The 21,251-nt window shown below is 35.8% G+C and overlaps 1 protein-coding gene across 12 annotated transcripts in view; it reads left to right on the top strand.

Moving 5' to 3' along the window:
- SGIP1 (SH3GL interacting endocytic adaptor 1) overlaps positions 1-20,966 on the top strand; it is a 230,723-nt gene extending 209,757 nt beyond the window's left edge. For all 12 annotated transcript variants that reach the window (XM_065911342.1, XM_065911406.1, XM_065911402.1 and 9 more), the window contains 4 exons: positions 8,903-9,105; positions 10,285-10,349; positions 10,944-11,108; positions 12,114-20,966. In XM_065911342.1, the coding sequence (XP_065767414.1) occupies positions 8,903-9,105; positions 10,285-10,349; positions 10,944-11,108; positions 12,114-12,136 (456 nt within the window). In that variant the 3' untranslated portion in view covers positions 12,137-20,966. The remainder of the gene's footprint in view (positions 1-8,902; positions 9,106-10,284; positions 10,350-10,943; positions 11,109-12,113) is intronic.
- The last annotated feature ends 285 nt before the right edge of the window (positions 20,967-21,251 follow it).

Genomic DNA, 21,251 nt, shown 5'->3' with positions numbered 1-21,251 from the left:
GGGCAGAGGAGCCTGGAAGCCTACAATCCATGGGGTCACAAAGAATCAGACAAAACAGTTGCTAAACAAAATTTTGTTAAGAATATTACTGTACTAAAATCTGTTATTTTAAATGATTAAATGTAAGTTGAATTTTTTATAATGTGATAGTCCCACAAAATAAATTCTAATGAAATTTATGTTAAGAAATAATTTAAGGTTAACATTAACAAATTAAAAGATAAAAACCACATGATTATCTCAATAGACTCAGAGAAAGCCTTTGACAAAATTCAAAATCCATTTATGATAAAAACTCTCTGGAAAGCAGGCATAGAAGGAACATACCTCAACATAATTAAGGATATATATGATAAACCTACAGCAAACATTACCCTCAATGGTGAAAAATTGAAAACATTTTCCCTAAAGTCAGGAACAAGACAAGAGCGCCCACTCTCATCACTACTATTCAACACAGTTTTGGAAGTTTTAGCCACAGCAGAGAAGAAAAAGAAAAAAAAGGAATCCAGATTGGAAAGCCACAGCAGAGAAGAAAAAGAAATAAAAGCAATCCAGATTGGAAAAGAAGAAGTGAAACTCACTGTTTGCAGATGCCATGATCCTCTGCACAGAAAACCCTAAAGACACCACCAGAAAATTACTAGAGCTAATCAATGAATATAGGAAAGTTTCAGGATATAAAATTAACACACAAAAATTCCTTGCATTCCTATACACTGACAGTGAGAAAACAGAAAGAGAAATTAAGGAAACAATTCCATTCACCATTGCAATGAAAGGAATAAAATACTCAGGAATAAATTTACCTAAAGAAGCAAAAGACATATCTATAGAAAACTATAAAACACAGATGAAAGAAATCAAAGATGACACAAATAGATGGAGAAATATAGCATGTTCATGGATCAGAAGAATCAATATAGTGAAAGTGAGTATACTACGCAAAGCAATCTATAGATTCAATGCAATCCCTATCAAGTTACCAACAGTATTTTTCACAGAACTAGAACAAATAATTTCATTAATTTGTATGGAAATACAAAAAAAACTCAAATAGCCAAAGCAATCTTGAGAAAGAAGAATGGAACTGGAGGAACCAATCTGCCTGACTTCAGACTATACTACAAAGATACAATCATTAATACAGTATGGTACTAGCACAAAGACAGAAATATAGATCAATGGAACAAAATAGAAAGCCCAGAGGTAAATCCATGCACCTATGGGCACCTTATCTTTGACAGAGGAGGCAAGATTATACAATGGAGAAAAGACAATCTCTTTAACAAATGGTGCTGGGAAAACTGGTCAACCACCTGTAAAAGAATGAAACTAGTATACTTTCTAACACCATACACAAAAATACACTCAAAATGGATTAAAGATCTAAATGTAACACCAGAAACTGTAAAACTCCCAGAGGAAAACATAGGTAAAACACTCTCTGAAATAAATCACAATAGGATCCTCTATGACCCACCTCCCAGAGTAATGGAAATAAAAGCAAAAATAAACAAATGGGACCTAATTAAACTTAAAAGCTTTTGCACAATGAAGGAAACTATAAGCAAGGTGACAAGACAGCCTTCAGAATGGGAGAAAATAACAGCAAATGAAGAAACTGACAAAGAATCTCAAAAATATACAAGCAGTTCATGCAGCTCAATACCAGAAAAATAAATGACCCAATCAAAAAATGAGCCAAAGAACTAAACAGACATTTCTCCAATGACATACAGATGGCTAACAAACACAAAAAAAGATGCTCAACATCACTCATTATCAGAGAAATGCAAGTCAAAACCACAATGAGGTACCATCTCATGCTGGTCAGAATGGCTGCTGTCAAAAAGTCTACAAACAATAAATACTGGAGAGGGTGCAGAGAAAATGGAACCCTCTTACACTGTGGATGGGAATGCAAATTAGTACAACCACTAAGGAGAACAGTGTGGAGATTCCTTAAAAAACTGGAAATAGAACTGCCATACAACCCACAATCCCACTGCTGTGCATACACACCGAGGAAACTAGAATTGAAAGAGACATGTGTACCCCAATGTTCATCATAGCACTGTTTATAATAGCTAGGACATGGAAGCAACCTAGATGTCCATTGGAAGATGAATGGATAAGAAAGTTATGGTGCATATACACAATGGAGTATTACTCAGCTATTAAAAAGAACACATTTGAATCACTTCTAATGAGGTGGATGAAACTGGAGCCTGTTATACAGAGTGAAGTAAGTCAGAAAGAAAAACACCAATGCAGTATACTAATGCATATATATGGAATTTAGAAAGATGATAACAATGACCCTATATGGGAGACAGCAAAAGAGTAACAGATGTGAAGAACAGACTTTGGGGCTCTGTGGGAGAAGGTCAGGGTGGAATGATTTGAGAAAATAGTATTGAAACATGTATATTACCATATGTGAAATAGATCACCAGTCCAAGTTCGATGCATGAAACAGGGCACTTAAAGCTGGTGCACCGGAACAACCTTGAGAGATGGGATGGGAGGGAGGTGGGAGGTGAGGATTCAGGATAGGAAACACATGTACACCCATGACTGATTCATGTAAGGCAAAAATCACTGCTATACTGTAAAATAATTAGCCTCCAATTAAAATAAATGAATTAATTTTTAAAAAAAGAAATAGTTTAAGGCTAAAAGAATATTTGGTATAATACATTACAGGATATGAGAACTTTCTTTCTGTGTTTAGGATTGCCCTTTACCCAAGATTATCATGGATCTAATAATCCTGTTTCAAAACAGGATTATACAGAGCCTGAATATCCCACTGATTCCCAGTCACTTGATTGCCTAGGTTATTTTTTGAGCATTGCAATTTTTGTGATTAAATATGCTTAAATTATTTTGCTTAAGATGAGGAATCTAAATTATTACTTTTGAAAGTTGTACTTTTTAATAGAAATAAGTACATCTCAAACATGAGTACACTTTAAAATCACCAGGGGAGTTATAAACAAATGCTGGTTCTGAGCTGGTTTTAATTATAGATAGACAGAGATATAGAGAGATATCTATATATAATCTATTTATAGATAAATAGAGATGGAGAAGGCAATGGCAATGGCATTGGCACCCCACTCCAGTACTCTTGCCTGGAAAATCCCATGGACGGAGGAGCCTGGTAGGCTGCAGTTCATGGGGTCTCGAAGAGTCGGACATGGCTGAGCGACTTCACTTCTGCTTTTCACTTTTATGCATTAGAGAAGGAAATGGCAACCCACTCCAGTGTTCTTGCCTGGAGAATCCCAGGGATGGGGTCGCACAGAGTCGGACATGACTGAAGTGACTTAGCAGTAGCAGTAGAGATGCAGATAGGGAAGAAGAGAGGGTTAGAGATGACAGGGACAGAGATATCTTCTGGGCGCTGACACTCTCAGAGATTTTTTTTAATTAGTTCAGGATGTGACCAGTTCAGTTCAGTTCATTCGCTCAGTCACGTCTGACTCTTTGTGACCCCACGAACCACAGCACGCCAGGCCTCCCTGTGAGTCATCAACTCCCGGAGTTTACTCACACTCATGTTCATTGAGTCGGTAATGCCATCTAACCATCTCATCCTCTGTCGTCCCCTTCTCCTCCTGCCCTCAATCTTTCCCAGCATCAGTGTCTTTGAAAATGAGTCAGCTCTTCACATCAGGTGGCCAAAGTATTGGAGCTTCAGCTTCAACATCAGTCCTTCCAATGAATACCCAGATCTTATCTCCTTTAGGATGGACTGGTTGGATCTCCTTGCAGTCACAGGGACTCTCAGAAGTCTTCTCCAACACCATAGTTAAAGAGCATCAATTCTTCTGCACTCAGCTTTCTTTATAGTCCAACTCTCATATCCATACATGACTGCTAGAAAAACCATAGCCTTGACTAGATGGACTTTTGTTGACAAAGTAATGTCTCAGCTTTTTAATATGCTATCTAGGTTGGTCATAACTTTTCTTCCAAGGAGTAAGTGTCTTTTAATATCATGGCTACAATCACCACCTGCATTGAGCATTACCTTACTGGCGTGTGAGATGGGTGCAATCGTGCAGTAGATGGAGCATTCTTTGGCATTGCCTTTCTTTGGGATTGGAATGAAAACTGACCTTCTCCAGTCCTGTGGCCACTGCTGAGTTTTCCAAGTTTTCTGACATATTGAGTGCAGCACTTTCACAGCATCATCTTTTCAAATTTGAAATAGCTCATCTGGAATTCCATCACCTCCACTAGCCTTGTTCGTAGTGATGCTTCCTAAGACTCACTTGACTTCACATTCCAGGATGTCTGGCTCTGGATGAGTGGTCACACCATCGTGATTAACTGGGTCATGAAGATCTTTTTTGTACAGTTCTTCTGTGTATGCTTCCCACCTCTTCTTAATATTTTCTTCTGTCAGGTCCATACCATTTCTGTCCTTTATTGAGCCTATCTTTGCATGAAATGTTCCCTTGGTATCTCTAATTTTCTTGAGAGCTCTAGTCCTTCCCATTCTGTTGTTTTCCTCTATTTCATTACACTGATTGCTGTGGCAGGCTTTCTTATCTCTCCTTGCTATTCTTTGGAACTCTGCATTCAAATGGGTATATCCTTCCTTTTCTCTTTTGTTTTTCACTTCTCTTCTTTTCTCAGCTATTTGTAAGGCCTCCTCACACAGCCATTTTGCTTTTTTGAATTTCTTTTTCTTGGGAATGGTCTTGACCCCTGTCTCCTGTACAGTGTCATGAACCTCCGTCCATAGTTCATCAGGCACTCCGTCTATCAAATCTAGTCCCTTAAATCTATTTCTCACTTCCACTGTATGATCATAAGGGATCTGATTTAGGTCATACCTGAATGGTCTACTGGTTTTCCCCACTTTCTTCAATTTAAGTCTGAATTTGGCAATAAGGAGTTCATGATCTGAGTTACAGTCAGCTCCCGGTCTTATTTTGCTGACTGTATAGAGCTTCTCCATCTTTGGCTGCAAAGAATATAATCAGTCTGATTTCAGTATTGACCATCTGGTGATGTCCATGTGTAGATTCTTCTCTTGTTTTGGAAGAGGGTGTTTGCTATGACCAGTGTGTTCTCTTGGCAAAACTCTATTAGCCTTTGCCCTGTTTCATTCTGTACTCCAAGGCCAAAACTGTTACTCCAGATATATCTTGACTTCCTACTTTTGCATTCCAGTCCCCTATAATGAAAAGGACATCTATTTTGGGTGTTAGTTATAAAAGGTCTTGTAGGTCTTCATAGAATTGTTCAACTTCAGCTTCAGCGTTACTGGTCGGGGCATAGACTTGGATCACCATGATATTGAATGGTTTACCTTGAAAATGAACAGAGATCATTTTGGTGTGTTTGAGATTGCATCCAAGTACTTCATTTCAGACTCTTTTGTTGACTGTGATGGCTACTCCATTTCTTCTAGAGGATTCCTGCTCACAGTAGTAGATATAATGGTTATCTCAATTAAATTCACCCATTCCAGTCCATGTTAGTTCGCTGATTCCTAGAATGTCGACATCCACTCTTGCCATCTCTTGTTTGACCACTTCCAATTTGCCTTGATTCACGAACCTAACATTCCAGGTTCCTATGCAATACTGCTCTTTACAGCATCAGACCTTGCTTCTATCACCAGTCACATCCACAACTGGATGTTGTTTTTGCTTTGGTTCCATCCCTTCATTCTTTCTGGAGTAATTTCTCCACTGATCTCCAGTAGCATATTGGGCATCTATTGACCTGGGGAGTTCATCTTTCAGTGTCCTATCTTTTTGCTTTTTCATACTGTTCATGGGGTTCTCAAGGCAAGAATACTGAAATGGTTTGCCATTTCCTTCTCCAGTGGACCACATTCTGTCAGACATCTCCACCATGACCTGTCTGTCTTAGGTGCCCCACACGGCATGGCTCAGTTTCATTGAGTTAGACAAGGATGTGACCAAGGTGTATATATTTTTACAAGACCACCAAGTGGTTATAATGCACCCCATGGGCTGAAAATCACATATAAGGAAACCATTGAAAATGAAGTGTCTATGTGATGGTACATTTCTCAAAAATAGAAATGTGTATAGCATTTTTCTAGTAAAAATAGTATCGTCTAAGCTTTAAACATCATTATGATGAAGCCTAGAAGGTAGACAGAATTCACCTATTGCAATATGAACTTGATGTACAGTATTAAAATGTAGGGAGGAGACCGAATTCTGGAATTAAGTCAGCTTCCCTACTGTCCACTGACCTTGGACACTTAATCTCCCTGAACCTCAGTTTCCTCATCTGCAAATAAGGATAAAAATGATTCTTACCGAGGTATTTTTTAAGCTGTGGAAAACTAACTGCCTAACATATTTCAGAATACTTTGTGAAATATAAATAGCCCTAAGTCCGCCATTTTGTTTTAAATGAGAAATCCCTTTTGTTGTGGTTTAGTTGTATTGTTGTTATTGCTTTTCAACAATGCAAGGGATTGGGTGGGAGGCATAATTTGCATTTTGTGGAATCACTCTCAAATCAAAGCAAGTTTACTTTCTGACTACCAGTAGCACCCTCCCCAGTAACTGAGACAATCACATGTCCATAAAGCCTCTCATTGGGCAGAGGAACTACTATGAAGTTGAGAACTCCCACCGAGGACAAGAGTGTAGAAATGTCAGGGGAGAGCGAGTCACTCTGCTTTTGAGCCATCTTAAATAACAGACTTCTAAATAAGAGTTCATTTGCAGAGGACTGAGCTGCTAAAAATAAAGTGTAGAAATTTTATTATAAGGTTTATTATAGAGATTATTGCAAAGTTTTAAAACTTTGATTCTAATGATCATCTAACTAAAATTATGTTATCAAAAGTCATGTCTTTCATTTTATAAAAGGATCTGTGTCTGGTTTTGTTTCCAAATCAATCATACCTGCTCTGTAATTGCAGCCTGTCTTCAGGACCCTTTCCCATGGTGTCCATATGTGCAGGCATTGCTAGGCCAATAAAAAGCTGTTTGTAGTCTTCAAAATCAGCAGAACTTATACTCCATGAATAAAACTTCAAGAGCACAGACACCACCCACGCAACCCCTGCAGTGCTCATACACTTGTAAAAGGTAGAAATAATAACCTTGCAAAATTTTCACTGTGTATCCAAGATTCAAGTTGGTATTATTGTTTTATAACTTTTTGCTGTTTCTTCAAATCTGACTCTTCCTTAGTCAAATTCACAGTTGTTTCTAACTAGAATTGACAGTAGACCATAGAACGCAGTACTGCCAGTTAGAAGACCTGGATTTAAGTCCTTAAAATGGCAAATCCCAAAAGAGTAATCATAACTTGCTTTGTCTAACTCACTATTTGTGAAGAGCAAATATGATAAGAATATTAATAGGTTGCAGTATTAAAATGTTAATTCCTTATTATATATTAGGCACTATGCTGAGTGTTTCATATAAAACAGCCTTCTTCAATCATCCTAACATCTCTAGGTATAAATATTATTCTCATTCCCAGGACTTCTCTAGTGGTCCAGTAATTAAGACTACAGCCTTCCATGGAAGGGAGCATGGGTTTGATCCCTGGTGAGGGTACTCAGGGGCTTCCCAGGTAGCACTAGTGGTGAAGAACCAGCCTGCCAATGCAGGAGATGTAAGAGATGTGGGTTTGATCCCTGGGCTGGGAAAATCCCCTGGAGGAGGGCATGGTGACCCACTCCAGTATTCTTGCCTGGAGAATCCCATGGACAGAGGAGACTAGCAGGCTAGAGTCCATAGGGTCGCACAGAGTCAGATACGACTGAAGCAACTTAGCATGCACACATGAGGGTACTAAGATCCTACAAACTACATGGTGTGGCCAAAAAAATTAAAAAGTAAATATTTTTAAAAATTATTATCATTCTTATTTGGCAGATGAGGAAATAACAGAGGCACAGAGAGGTTTTTAATGACTGGTCCAAGATCACTCAGCTTGGAAGTGACAAGCAGAACTCACACCAAGATATAACTGAAAAATCAAAAACACTAATTTGAAAAGATACATACACCCCAGTGTTCATAGTAGCATTATTTACAATTCGCCAAGGTACAGAAGCAGCCTGGTTCCATCAACAGATGAATGGATAAAGAAGATGTGGGATATATGTATATCTATATGTATATAATAGTAAACTATTCAGCCATAAAAAGAATGAAATTTCACTATTTGCAGCAACATGGATGAACTTGGAGGACATTATTTTAAGTGAAATAAGTCAGACAGAGAAGGACAAATACTGTATCACATATATGTGGAATCTTAAAAATACACCAACTAGTGAATATAACAAAAAAAGAAGTAGACTCACAGTTATAGAGAAAAAGCCAGTGGTCACTATTGGAAGGGCAATGGTAGGAGATTAAGAGGTGCACTGTTAGGCATAAAATAAAGTACAAGGATATATTGTACAACATGGAGAATATAGTCAATGCTTTACAGTAACTATAAATGGAGTATAACCTTTTAAAACCGTGAATCACTATGTTGTGCACCTGTAACTTATATAATATTGTAAAACAACTGCACTTCAACTTTAAAAAGAAAGAACTCACATCCAGGACTATCTGCCTTCTTGGCCTCAGCTCCTAAGCACTGTGATACCATCTGCCTAAGTGACATAAAATGAATTGTAAACTCTAAAGTGCTATCGAGATTTTAATCATTGATTTTATGGTTTTAATCTATAACTTTTTACCTGAAGTGTCCAAATCTTCCTCACCCATCATGGTGACATTATTTTTACCGACTGCTCATCTGAGCAGCCCAAGGATCTTTTGATATCTACGAATATTCCCATAAGACATAATCATAGCTTCTGGTTTTGTTTCAGATTAATGGTCAAGCCTTAAATGTTCTCTTTTCTGTCTTTGGCAAGGTGTCGGCCCAGGGCATTCAGTCCACGCCTCTGAACTTGGCAGTGAACTGGCGATGTGAACCAGCAAGCACCGACCTGCGCATAGATTACAAATACAATACAGATGCAATGACAACAGCTGTGGCCCTCAACAACGTGCAGTTCTTGGTCCCCGTGGATGGAGGGGTAACCAAGCTCCAGGCGGTGCTCCCACCAGCAGTCTGGTAAGGAGCCACCAGCCCCCTTCCTCTCCACCAAAGGGCTCCTTCTGGCAAAGGCTTGACAGACATGTTAGCGCTTGTGTTTCCTATAGGAAGAGACCACAGCAGGCCTGGGTGTCAGGGTTCAGGGCAGAAAACAGCAACTGCTGTAGCTGTTTCAAGCAGAAAATGATTTAACACAGGGACTTTGTTCATACACAAAAAGAAGAACAAGGCTTAGGCTGGATCTCCAAGAATATTTCCCAGGACACTGCAGAACTGACCCACCAGGGGAGTTGCTACCTCTGCTGCAACCAGGAAGGAGAGAAATTAGAAGGCTGTCAGTGGAGCCATTGAATTCGAGAATCCACCACCCTCATGAGAATCCAAGGATAAGAAAGCTCCTACTGGCACTGCCTAAACTACTTCTCAACAACCACAAAACTGAGACTGGACTGGAGCACTGTTTATGAAGATTCCCCACATCATCTCAGGCTGCTGACTAGCAGAGAACAACCCAAAAAGCATCAAGAAAATGGCCTCTGCCCTCCTTCTTTCCTCCATATCTTAATTAGTGCATGTAATTGGTGGACCTTAGTCTGCATCTAACCTAATTACAAGGGCGTCTGAGTTTCATTTTGCAGTCTCTGTATATTAGAAGATACACTAGAGAAGGTATAGGAACAGAAAAAGAATAGACACCGAGTATCAATAATGGCTATAAATAGAGCCTATTCTCCTAAGGAAAAATATTACAGTGATTCCATGTGCTTGTTAGAAGTAAAAAGTAGAACATTAAAAAAAAAATATGTCAACCATATAACAGCTTCAATTTAAATTACCTAAATTAATTGATCAACTAACACTTCCCTTCTATTTTTTCAGTAGATGTGTTAAATTTTTTTTAACCACACTGCCCTCTAAACGTTTATCTCTCTGACAGTGTTGTGACAGTAAAGAAAGAAAAAGCAGAGGATTTGTGGGTAGATGGATGGATGAATGAAAGGATGGGTAGATGGAAGAATGGATAGATGGAAGGAGGGAGGGGAAGAGGAGGGATGATAGATGGTTAGATAGATAATACTTAAATTGTAGCTAAAATTTTAAAGATCATTTTTATTAATTAACACTTTGGAAAAATATGACATCCATTAAACAAAAACCCTTACATATGCAGAAGTCTTTTACCTATTTTATTTTTAGGAATGCTGACCAACAAAGAATATTGTGGAAGATTCCTGATATTTCTCAGAAGTCAGAAAACGGAGGTAATGCAATCACAGGCTTATTTTATTTAATATATAAAGCTGAAATAACTGTCAGATATTAGAAAACTATTAATCAAAATATCTTTAGCGCTAAAAGAAATCAAAGTATTTCAGTTGATTTTGTTGTGTATTATTATTTTTACCAATAAGAGAAAATAGTTCTTCAATGAATCCTCTGTTACCTCTTTTCCACCAAACACCTCACATCAAACAGACCATACATGAAGCAGAGACCTTCTAATGGAACATGTTTTCATTCTGTATCAGATCTCACACTCTGATAGTTTAGATATTTTTCACTTTCCTTGGATATTAATCATAAGCTGGAAATACATTACCTTCCAAGTATCATGCTTCCAAATTTTGAAGTACCATTTGGCTGAATTACATTTTTATTGGTGTATTTTAAAAGTCATGAATAATATTTCATGATAAATATTATTCACCACTGTTTTGTCCCTGAAATATACATATACTATGTTCTAGTAAGATTGATTTTGCACTTTAACCTTGAATACAATTTCCAAAATTATATCCAGAATGTTGTGCTGAATGTTACCTTTTAAACTGTTATCAATAATACTCTTTTTGTAGGGGTAGGTTCTTTATTGGCAAGATTTCAGTTATCTGAGGGCCCAAGCAAACCTTCGCCACTGGTTGTGCAGTTTACAAGTGAAGGAAGCACTCTTTCTGGCTGTGACATTGAACTTGTTGGAGCAGGGTACAGATTTTCACTCATCAAGAAAAGGTTTGCCGCAGGTAAGTGGGTATCTTGTGTGCGCATTTGCAATCAACAATATTGCCTTAGCTATTCTCCCTTAAGAAGGAATATGATTTTCTGATCATCTTCCTCCTCTTCTTCTCCACTCCCAACCCCCATTTCCCATTGCAATCAGAAAGCAAACCAACTGTTGAATGAAGTAAAAATAGGGCGATAAACTGAGGAAGTCAGAAATTAGGATGGCCCTACCTACTTATCATGGCTCTGGCCAGTTCTTACATGGGACTGACCTGTCATTCCCATTATATATGTGTGTACACTGAGGTTAATGATATAAATCCTACTATGTTATATTGACAAACGAGATAAATGCCATTTTGTTAGACTGACAAGCAAGATAAATGCTGTTTTGTCTCTCACCTGAAAATGCTTTTTCTTCAGCAGATCTTCATAGATTTTACACTCAGGCTCAGCTGAGATCTAAGAGTATTCATCTTTCATTTTAATAACAACTTAAAAAAGTCTAGGCCAAAGATCAGAACCAGTTACCCTGAGCTGAAATATGGTCATGAGACTCCTTTAGGGGGGTCTCATGAGAATTTATTGGTAGGGATTCCCCAATATTAAGGTGATTTTTTTTGTCAAGGATTTGCTGGGATACTTCCAGATTTTTATGGTTGCAGTATTGATATAATTATCAATTAGCCCCCTTTCACTCTCAAAAATGGCCCACATTGAAAAGTAATTATATGATTACTCCTACTATAAGAAGTTGGATTCTCACATCCAGGAACAAATCTTCCAACCTATTCTGGACCCAAACCTCTGCAAAGTGTTCATATGTGGAAATGTGAAAAGGCAACACATTGGTCTAGAAAACTGAAAACTTTAAACACTTTATATGTTTTATGTTAGTGTTATACCCCTTGAGTATATAGTACTTAGCTTCTAGAAGTAAGGCAGGAAGAATAAAATGTTACCCACATAATAACCACATTATGGAGCTAGCAGATAACCTGTTGATATGTTGTTTTATTTTTCAGGAAAATACTTGGCAGATAACTAATAAAATCTTATGCAAGGATTTGGAGATTCATATAATGGAGAACTATTGTATGAGAAACAGGTTTTAATTTTGGTTTGATGAAAACAAACCAAAAATCTGCACTTGGGATATATCTGCTGGAAATGTCAATGACTTTCAGCAATGATTTCCCTCACATGATACCATGATGACCAGTCCTACAGTATTTACTTCTAGGTGTAATATTGTTAATGGTTTTAAAATGTAATTATTGTATTTGTAAATTGTACTCATTCCAGTAAGGCGGTTAGATACTTGAGTTTTAGCATTTTACCATTCCTGAAATGGATGTAATTTAAACTGTGGTATGTAAATTTAATAGTAGTACTGTTGAATGGCACAATGCTTACAGAGGTAGATTGCATTTTGTCAATATATAAAATTTAAATATAATATTGTTAGCTGTCATAAAGGGGGTGCCACGCACAAAGAAAATTAAGCAGAACCAGAAAAAAAACTTCCTTTTCTTCAGTCCTTAGTATGTTTTACTCTAGTGCTTAATAAAAATTCTATCTTCAAATGTTTAGTGGATTAAATTCAGAAACTATTTCAGAAAACAAAAAAAAATTCTAAAGTTACAGCATATTCAAAGAAAAGCATTAATTGCCACTTTTTAAAAAGCTTTTTTTTCAAACTGCAAATTTCATAAAAATGCAAACTGTGTAAACAGGGCCTCTTATTTTTATAACTTGTGTAAAAAGGGAAAGCAATTCATATTTAAAGTTTAAGTATATGAAATTATAAACAAGAATAAAGAAGATGTTGAAATCTTAACTACTCCCCTCCCTTCCACAGATTACCAGATATGGGGACTACTGAATAATCAGACTAAAACCAAAATTGTGGTTTTAAAATTTCAAGAAGTTCCATGATTGAACTGGTTAACAACTTTTGCACAATATGTCTAGACAGAGACCCTCCCATCCGGCATGGAGAATTGTACCAAGCATCTTCCTCATTACCCACAGGAATCAAAACACTGACTCTAAAAAAAACAGAAAAAAATATTTCAGTCCCCTATTGAAATCCAGAAGTAGAATTTTAATCATCATTTATATTATATGGGAAGGAAAAAATAAGCTTTATAATTGAAATTCTAACCACATTATTGTGCAATAAATTTCCTTTTGGATAAGATTCATTGTATGTAACTATAAATCTTTGCCATTCTTAGGGAATCAAAAAGAGAGTTATCAAAAATGTATGTTATGATTTCATTGTTGCAAGGTATAATAAAAACTGTAATTATTCAGTCTGGCCTCAATATGAGAATTCAGGATGGAGAAGTTCTTCTTCAGGAGTCCCAGCTGTAAAATCTTCCTCCATTACAATCTGAAAATATGAATCTTCTTTTAAGTCATAGAACCTATTTTAACATAAACTCATTCCTGTTCTAGGTTATACTATTAAATAACTATAATTATTAAGTTGTTATGTTTATCATTAGTTGCTAAATTTTATTTACATCATTCATATTTGACAAAGAACTCTAGCCCCTTAAAATTTTAGAATTAAATTAAATTTTGTAAGCTTACTTTTAAAATGAAATTGTGACTCGTAATTGTTTATAGTGGAATTTTTTAAATTAATATTTGTACTCCTCAATCAGTGCTTGCTACCAAGAGACTGTTCAAAACGATCTGTTTTACCTAAGAAGAAGTCTTGCTGTGCAAACAAATTCTCAATTGGCTCCCCAAGCAGTCTGATGTTGAAGTTTTTTGAACAAGTAACTAATATAGTTACTTAGTCACTTTAAAGATATTCAATTTTATTTTGAAATAAAAGTAGAAAATGAACACTTTTAAATCCCATAAAACATGGGGAAATTTCAAACACTGGAACCAATGGAGAGTAAGTAGCAGAAAATTGAGAAATATCCAGCATATGAATATAAAAATGTGTTTTTAAGATATTAATCCATGAGAAAACATATTAAATATTAACACAAAGCATATTAAAAATATGTAAATATTATTGGTTCTCATGTCTTGCTCATTACATTTTATTTTATACCATTCTAGAGGGAATTAGTAATTAAACACAAGGTTTTCCTTTTCATAGAATACTTATGTTTATATTATAAAATGTAATTTAAAAACAGATTAAATTAATCTCTAACATTATTCAAATGTCTCTAGATACCAAATTTGAAACTATGAAGATAGCCTATGATTCCATAATTGGTCTTATGAAACAGAATAAAAGTCAATGATTTCAAAATTATAATTAATTTTGAAATATTATTATTATTATTGAATAACAAGAACCTTAGTAGAGAATATATCCCTTCTTCTTTTGGAAAATAGGTCAAATAACAACACAATAAATTCATATCAGGGATTTAGATTTTGGTGGGTTTTTTTTAACCTTGTAGTTTATAAACTCCTGTTATTCTTGTATCCATAGTACTATACAATAAGAATTAGTGTTAGGAAAAATGATCCTAGACAGTGAAATTGTAAAAGAAACATTAGGTCAGGTTCATTATCAATTCCTAAAACAAAATGTGCTAGTACATGTTCATATTTTTAATACCAAGCATTAAAAGAAAAAGATTTCTCATTAGCCAGGACACCATTTCCTGAGTGTCATGATTAAAAAGATTCTGCTCTAACAAGATAGAAAATATGAATGCTTTATTTTGCAACATGGAAAATGTGTTTTTTAAATAAATTTCATATTTTTCACATTATTTTTAAAAATAAATTTCTGTTAAGCATTAGTCTGAATTTTATCATAATTGGAACATATAGTTTCAAGCAATTTAATTTTAAATTGTTTTTAAAGCTCTATTCTTCTCTACACTTACAGTCAAAATGAAAACTCACTGTATAGTATTTGGAAATGCATTTCACCTGTAAAGAAAGAATGTCTACATTTCAAATGGTTTCAAGTGAATACAGAGGAACCATCCCCTCCAGAAAGTCAAATTACAATTGTTTTACTTTTGTTTTTATGAATTTTTACTCAATGTCAATCTGTAGTGTTTGAGGCCACAATTACTCATATTTCCATTTGTAAACATTAATTTCAAAGAAGCCTGGTAACTATATCAGCTCTACCACTAACTCTGTTATATGACCTTAGAAAATCACAGCCCTTCTTAATTTCTCAGCTTTAGAATGAGGCATTGGGATTGCCAGTGGTTTCCAAGCTTTTCTTAACAGTCACTTTTTCTACTAAAATTGCACATGAATTCCTTTTAGCAAAATAACTGAAAACAATAAAGGAGTTCTTCCAGCAGTTTAAGTCTGGCTCTCCAGAGCACTGTTTAAATACCATAATAACACAACTGTGACCTCTAAATCTCCCACCTCAAATGTTCTGTGGTTCTACTTGGCTAAGAGAGATCCACCTTTGGGGGCTTTACAATCACAGTACTTGATATACAATAAAAATTGATATTCTCTTGAGTGCCATATACCACTCACTATGGATGTTAGCTCACTTAATCTTTATATCAACCCCCCAAATGGTACATACTCTTTTTAATTAGTATTTTACAAATGGTGACATTGAGTCTTAGATTAATAATTTGCCCAAAGTGACATAGCAGCTGGAAGTAACCCAGTTATTTTGACAACAATGGGAGCAATTGACCTGTTTTACTTATTCATTCTGGGAAATGAACTCTTCTGTTTTATTTTACTATACATATTCCATTTGAATACCCAGGTAAAGGAGGCTATGAAAAATTAATACCAAAATAAGGATAATTCCCAAAGCAAAATTGTTGGGAAAGAATATTTCTCAAAGCATGATATGTGAACCACTTGTTTTATCATTTATTTAACAAGGGCAATGGTTTTGACTAAGGTATCACTATAACCCCAGAGCCTAGAAGATAGTGGGCATCAATAAATTTATACTGAATAAATAAATCTGTAGGGGTGGAGTTTAAGAATATGTACTTTGACAAGCACCCCAAATTTGAGAATCACTGGCCTAGTATATCTCTCAAATACTTCTTAGTTCTGACATTGCAGCAGATTTTAGACATTCAATTATTACTTGAATACCATTTTTCTATTGAGCATTTTTTTTTCCCATTCAGTCTATTTAGCTTCCTCCAGTCTTGAAAGAAAACCAAGAGGTAGAGAGATTTGTTTAGGAAAACACCCCCTTTTTTTTAGAGTTCTTTTATTTTGTCTCAAAGTGGCCTAACATGCATCCTCTCCTTTTCATTTTTCTGTCCTTTTGTCTATGTTGTCAAAGATTAAAAGAAGTAGGGAGGGTGCAAGCTGTCATGAAATCCAGATAAAATGTCTCCCTTCCTGCCGGGGACACAGACCTCTAACTTGTGAGTTAACACTATTTACTTTGTAGGCCTTTGAACAATGCTTTATCAGCATGGACTAGTGTAATTCCAAGAGAGCTAGCTGCACCAATCATTTTTGTTTTTGCATTTTTTTCCTCAAAATTATCACAGTCTGTCAATTAAAGCTGAGTGATACAGTAAAATGTACTAAGGAGATGAGTTTACGGTTTGTTGGGGGTTTTTTTCCTTCTTTCTTTTCTCTAAAAGATGATGCATTTGAGCAAAATCTCATTCAATCTAAATATATTCTTTTTGCTACATAGTTTTCTGATCAGGATTTTTAAAAAATGGAAGCCTAATTTTTTATGATATCAAAACTAGGATTATCTCTAAATACTGCTTTAAAAGTTAATGTAAAGTCAACATGCTATTTCCTTAAAATGAGTCAAATTAAATTGTTGATGTGAATGAAAAAATCAGTCTTTGTTACACTGATTAAAGAGACTGTTCTGGTGAACCACCCCACCTCCTTTAATGTGTGTGCTTCTCTCTTGAGGCTTTTTTTTGTTTTCCCACTCCTTTCTTTTTCTTTTTTTTCATTTGGCAAACAGTAGTTAAATGCCATTTGCTCATTGGTGAATCAAACATGACTACCATTATATTACTTTTTGTCCATTGAATGCATGGAGGAAAAATGAGATAGGAATGCAATGTTTAAGTCCCCAAATATAAAAACAAACAACAAAACCCACTAGCATTTCCATTTCTTTGATATTCTGTCATCTGCTATAGGTAAGAACTGCATTTTAAATACAGAATTCAATACTAAACATCCTTTTTGAAAGAATGTCAAATGTTAGGGTCTATTGACTAACATTGGTCAGACCTCTTACAGTTGCTCATGTTTAATATCTGATTTTTATCCAAAATGAGTATTCCTAGGAGAGAATGTCACCTCCCTGTTTGTTGACATTCACCACAGGGATAACAAGTTATTCTCTAAGTTTGACTTCTAAAGTTATTTTTCCCTTGATTTACAGTATTTCTAATTATCTCCTTTATCTCTAAGGTAGTACACTGTCCATTCTAAGTACATCTTTAATCTTATAACAAAAGATGTTTCAGAGAAAAGCAAACTTTATGTGTCCCTTAACTGGTAAAAATAATAATAAGGAAAGGATAATTTTACTTCATTCACCGTATTCTGGTATTTCCCAAATCATGTTCAACACTGCTGCTTCTGGCAAGTGTTCATTGTGGTCTGAGAATAAATGATCCTAGACCATAGACCTCACTCCTTGGACATTGTTAATTAATGTCAGTGCTTTAATGAAGCTTAAGAAAGTTTTGAATCAAGAAAACACTTTTTTATAAACACATCTTGAAGAAACTTTAGAAAAGTTTTGTTTTACATATCTTTCAGCAACTTCAAATAATATAACCAGGAATACTTTGAAAAAGATGCTTCTGGTTTTTTTTGTTTTAACCCTAAGGAAAATTTATGCCACTTTAAATGAATTAGTATCTACTTTAAAGTTCATTAGTATGTCTTAGTGAATTTTATCACCTAAAACATTCGAAACAGTAAAATTGTTTCACTAATTTTTTTAAGTATTATTTTTAAGATCTGCACCTATGGGTATCACATCATGCTGCAATCTGTTGAAGATGGTCCAGATTCTTTATAGAGGGTAATTAATACTTGTGAACAATCCTTGGTAATACTTTTATCTAAACGCTTTAAGAAATTGAATCATGATGAATTGATGCTCACAGCATTTTTATATAAGTTTGTTAGAAATTATATGAAAAACATTTCAGTTAAACCCAAGAAAAATATGCTATTTAGTATAGATTTTGCAAGATTCCTACATTCTGTTACAAGCAGAGCATTACATAGTACTTTTTGCTTTGCTTTGTTTTGCAAATCAGTTGTTTTCATGAATGAAGTTTCTTTAAAAATCCCTGGGTAAACTGTCTGTTATCAGAGAGAAAAGAGTAAAGCTAAATCACTTTACATTTCTCTAAATACAGTTCAATTTTTAATTCAAAGTGTGTGAATCAGCATGATGGATTACAAGCCATTTATCATTTTTAAACATTCCATTGAATGAGTATATCATGCAAATGTTAATTCCATCTTACTTGTTCAGTTGTTTATTACTTCGCTGACCTTTTCTTTTGGAAAAACAAACTTTAGTATTTTTCATACATCTCCACTTTGAAATATTTTAAATAATACAAAAAATGACTAGCACTGGGATCACTGTCCCAAGGTCCAATGTCAGGTTTTTTCTTGTCCTTATGAGGTGATAGGATGATAATTTTTATAGCTGTGATTTTGCAGGTCAGTATTTCATTTTTGCTTTCTTAATGGATATGCATGAGAGAGACTGACCTCTGCTTCATCTTCCTCCTTGTGTCTGTCTCTCTCTCGGTCTAAGGGAGTTGGAACATTGCTGCTGAATAATTTTTCATGAAAAAGTCAAGTGTTGGTATGATATGTAACTGTCATCTATAAGCAGGGCTTCACTACAGGTCAAGCAGTTATTTGAAGAGCTGGCTTTTAAAACTGTTTGAAGAGTACTGGATTTCAATATACAAAGGATTTTTTTTTCACTTTGCATAGGAGAAGATCTAAAATGGTCAAATTTTATTTTTGTGCCTGCTAAGTGGCAATGTATGGCATTTTTTGTACTTTTAACAGTAAGAGAAACTAGGAAAAGAATCTCAGAGAAATTTAGCTGTATTTCTAAAAGTAATAAAATTCAGTCAGCTGTCTTTCTTTAGGAAAATGCTATTAGTGTATACTTTGAGTTGGTGGTAGCTTTTATTTAAAGATCTCCACAATATCAGTAGCAAAAGTAGACAATGTCTTTTTGACCTTGGATGGAGTACATATTTTCACAAAATACCTTGAGCATAAAACATTTATAAAAAGAATTGTGGGCTAAAATACTCAAATATACTTTGAAAATCAGTTAAAATGTTGATGACTGGCTCTTTTTCCTACATGTGTAATTCAACAGAGAATACTTTATTCTCATAGCCGTAACTGCTTTGTCTGTGATGAAATCTCTATTGCTTCTGTGCTGTGCTCAAGAAAAAAACAGCAAAAGAATCATGGGCTTGTTCCTTCACAGAACTGCCCAAAGCTCTCTGATGAGCCAGGGTGATATGAATGTGTAATACTGACTTCTTGAAGATAGTCATGAGAACATCTTAATGTTACTTGCCTTATACATTAGAAAAAATGTGGGTATCATTTTTTGTAAATAATGATTTTTACAAATGTTTTTTCCTTCATAATTTTCCCAATCACCCATTTCACAAAATTCTGAATATGCAATTATTTATCATGGCACATTACTGCACCTAGGGTTCCCATTTCAGGACAAAGTTTAATTATATGTGAGAACAAAATCAAATATCTCAGTAAATTGTTATTTCAATGTAATTTTTCTGGAAAATAAATGAAAAACAAAAATAAATTGAGTTGTGAATCTCTTTTATTACCAGCCTCTTAAAATTTTACCACATTTCTGGAAAAGGCATTGCTTATTTAGGGTGCACATGGTGGGCAGAAGTGGGGGCACAGTGCAAGGGCTTTAGAGTTGGACAAATTTTAGCTCTATAACTATAGTCTTGAGTATGTTACTCAGTGATTCTTCATTTCCTTAAATAAAGTTAATAATCCCTTATCCTGGGGTCATTGAACAGATTAAATGAGATAATATTTACCAGTCACTTAACAATTCCTATTACAAAGATTGAAGGCAAAAGGAGAATAGGGTGGCAGAGGATGAGATGGTTAGATAGCATCACCAACTCAATGGACATGAATTTGAGCAAACTCTAGGAGAAAGTGAAGGACAGGGAAGGCTGGCCTGCTGCAGTCAACAAGGTCACAGAGAGTTGACTGGACAACTCAGTTACGTAGTGAATAGCCACAATCCTCTCCTGGTCTTATTTTTCTGTGAATAGCGATTGAGATGGGCCAGAAAATGTCACTGCTCTTTCTCCAATACTATCCTAACCTTTATGTGCTCTATCCTTATCCAGATGTATTGTGATTGACAGGCACTTCTAGCTGCACTGGGCACTCATCAAAGGACCTGCACCAGGCTAGGTGCTTAGAGGCACCATCTTATTTCTGTCTCCAATGACTGCCCACTTTGTGAGGGTCCCTTCAAGGTCTGTTTTTTTCCCCTTGTGCTGAGGGAGGGGTTCTGCAGTTATAAGGGGGATAGTTATTAAGGAGAAGGGTCCAGGGGTTGTGTCAGGTAAGTCCTCAATCCCAAGCAGTCTCCATTTCAAATCTTCTTAAACTTTAAGGGCTGGGGAGGGTGATGTTAAGAAAAGTGTAAAAAAGTATAAAAGTTTGTAATGCATGAAAGATAAGCCTGTGAGTTCCAAGGGGTCTTGGGCATATTATATATTATCTCAGAATCTCAATTCTCTGAATCTGTAAAGAAATAACAACCCTTTCTTGAAAGGGTTGTTGGGACGACTGGGTAAAACTAAAGCTATTTGCCAGTACCTGCTAAATGTAATTATTCCAATCATCAACCACACAGTGGGATGCGGGGTCAGGGGCCGGGGGAGGGGATGGGGCTGCTTTACTTTCTTTCTGTGCCTCGCATTTCCTGTCCTAGGAACCGGCGGCATTTCCTATCCCTGTCCCTGACATCTGCAAAAGGAAACTGATGAGGGCTCTCAGGCCTGCCTCTTGAGTCCCCGATGTCCCCCTCGCTATAGAATGACCCGGCTCCTCTGCAGCCCGCGGCCACCCCACGGCACAGCCGGGCTCGGGACAGCCCGCTCGGGCAGTGACGAGGA

Source organism: Muntiacus reevesi, chromosome 1, assembly GCF_963930625.1.
Source record: "Muntiacus reevesi chromosome 1, mMunRee1.1, whole genome shotgun sequence".
Lineage (NCBI taxonomy): Eukaryota > Metazoa > Chordata > Mammalia > Artiodactyla > Cervidae > Muntiacus > Muntiacus reevesi.
This window is presented reverse-complemented; position numbering and strand designations above follow the sequence as displayed.